Source organism: Aedes albopictus, chromosome 1 (genome assembly GCF_035046485.1).
Source record: "Aedes albopictus strain Foshan chromosome 1, AalbF5, whole genome shotgun sequence".
NCBI classification, from domain to species: Eukaryota; Metazoa; Arthropoda; class Insecta; order Diptera; family Culicidae; genus Aedes; species Aedes albopictus.
The window spans coordinates 337,398,387-337,400,671 of NC_085136.1; the positions used below are offsets into that span (position 1 = coordinate 337,398,387).

Here is a 2,285-nt window from a genome sequence, read left to right on the forward strand (position 1 = left end):
TGCTTCTGCCGGTACTCCAGGGTTTCCCTACTTCAGACTTGCTTGCAAAGGTGAATCATAGATGGCATGAGAACCCGAAGTGATCCTGATGGGCTTAGCCCAGCACAACAAGGAACATCTGCGTATTCTTCCTGTCTGCTCAACAACTCTAAACTTCCAGATAGCACTTATATCCGTGTGCGAGGTAACTCCAGCATTTATTACCCGGAACAATGAAAAATTTCGGAACCGTGTCCTTGGTTCCATAACTAAGAACGATTTCTGTGATCAACTGTCAAAATTGCTCGTTGCCTTGTGACAGCAGCATCAAGTGATATGATTTTTAGTACGAATAATTCTGTCATTTATTGACAGTGTTGCCATCAAGCGGCCTTGAATACCCCTTTCAGTTCAGTTCAGTTCAGCGCTGAACTTCAAGGTTGAGTAACGATTGGCTTACACTGTCAAGATATGTTATATTTAGATCCGCGTAAGGTCACTCGCACCAGGCGATTAACCAATTGCCAAACTCCAGCTAGCGCATCAATATCACCTGCGTTGACCAGCAATATCAGGTGTTTTGATAACGGACACGACTTATCTAAATTCCACAGCTGACGATAAGCTCACCTCCCCGAGGTTTCTTTCAAAAAAACAACAGCGCATGTGAATCACGATTCCTTTTTCCTACAAAACGACACTTTATTTCTCTAGACAACCACCTTACTGGATTCTGGCATCGAAACGGACGCAAGCCAGGGCAGCGCCACCATCACCGGTCAGACCGACCTCGATTTCGACGGGGATGTCACGGGCCGGCACATCCAGGGAGTCATCAATCAGGACGTAGTCGAAGGCGGATCCGGCAACGATCGGGCATCCACCGACCAGTCCAGCCGTGCAGGCATCAGTCAGCTCTGGAGGCATTTCGAAACCGACATCCAAACCGGCAATACGGACCACGATGTGGGCGGTGGCGCTGGCGCTTCCGACTGGGCTGACAATTCCCGAGGCGCGGGCGTTCACGGCCTGTCCGGCAACCAGGACACACTCATCTCCGGCGCAGTTGTTCACGGTCAGAGTGGCTGGGGTGGGGGCTCCGTTCGGGCCTGCAAGGAAACAAAGGATACAAAATCAGCATCGCTGGCAACCTTTCCACAGAGCGGACCAGGGTTGAACTTACAGGCACGGAAGTTGACGGCGGCCATGGCCATCGCTGGCACCAGAGCGGCGACGAAGAAGAACTTGAACATCTTGGCTGGCTTGGAACAGATCGTACGACTCGTCGACTGAGAAATGAATACGACTATTTGGGGCTTGCGCTCGAATTTATATCATCGGAGCACAGATCATCGGCGCAACTAATCAGCTGCACCAAATTGGTGAAGAGATTAGATAATTTGGTAACAGGTTGGTATGACTTCTACCACAAGAAAGTAGAAGCCACTTTTTATTGCTGAAGTCTCTTATCAATTACAGCTGGTGAAAATTGTACATCAAACTGATAACTGCATTTGATAAAATGAGACGATGTATTGTTGGAAACTTTGCCACTTTTATGCACGAGATCAATTTACGTGATTGACATGTGCATCGGCAATATTTATCTTTTCCGTTGCATTAACTTTCGTTCTTGTTGCTAACAGATGGAAAATAAATCGCGTTTCTATCGATAATTGTATAACTAGATAGTAGACCTCTTCATAAAAAATGAAATTTCTCGAATTCAGCCAGTCACCCCCACATCTTAATTCTAATGCTGAAACAAACTTCTGGTCAAATTTTCAGCTAAATCGGTGAAGATTTCGAGGTGCCTCAAGTCGAAATTGTGTTTTTTGGTCATTTTTCGCCTTTAAAAAATGCCCGTGGAGGCTAGAAGCCATATAAAATATCGTGGTAACCCTTATATGAAAGATATGTATGTTCCTTACAACTTTTGTGAACATTATGTACTGATAGGAGGATGTTTTGATCATATTTATTCGTTTTTCAGACATGCAAGTATGCTAAAAAGTTACATTTTACAAAAGTTTTTGTTCTACGAAATTCAAACACTCAATTTTTATCAAAAGTTTCAAAGCATTATATGATTACCCACAATATTCTGAACAATATTGCCATACATCATTTTCTTACCCGTTCTACGGAAAAAATCACAAAAATCGAAAAGTAGAAGCTATCCTGAGTTTTTTGATACCTGGGGTTGACGCAACTGCTGGCAGGCAGAAAAGTCAAACATAGTAGCTTTGCTTTTTCTTGATGATTGCAATGATTGATCATTGATTCAAGGGACAGGTTAGCACAAG

General features: G+C 44.1%; 1 protein-coding gene across 1 annotated transcript; it reads right to left on the reverse strand.

Annotated features, from left to right (window-relative positions):
* Positions 1–656: 656 nt before the first annotated feature.
* On the reverse strand, positions 657–1,324 carry LOC109406193 (uncharacterized). The gene is made up of 2 exons (XM_019679248.3): positions 1,163–1,324; positions 657–1,088 (listed from the first exon to the last, which is right to left on the reverse strand). The coding sequence occupies exons 1-2, from the start codon at positions 1,230–1,232 to the stop codon at positions 703–705; spliced, it is 456 nt and encodes a 151-aa protein (XP_019534793.1). The 5' UTR covers positions 1,233–1,324; the 3' UTR covers positions 657–702.
* Positions 1,325–2,285: the final 961 nt, after the last annotated feature.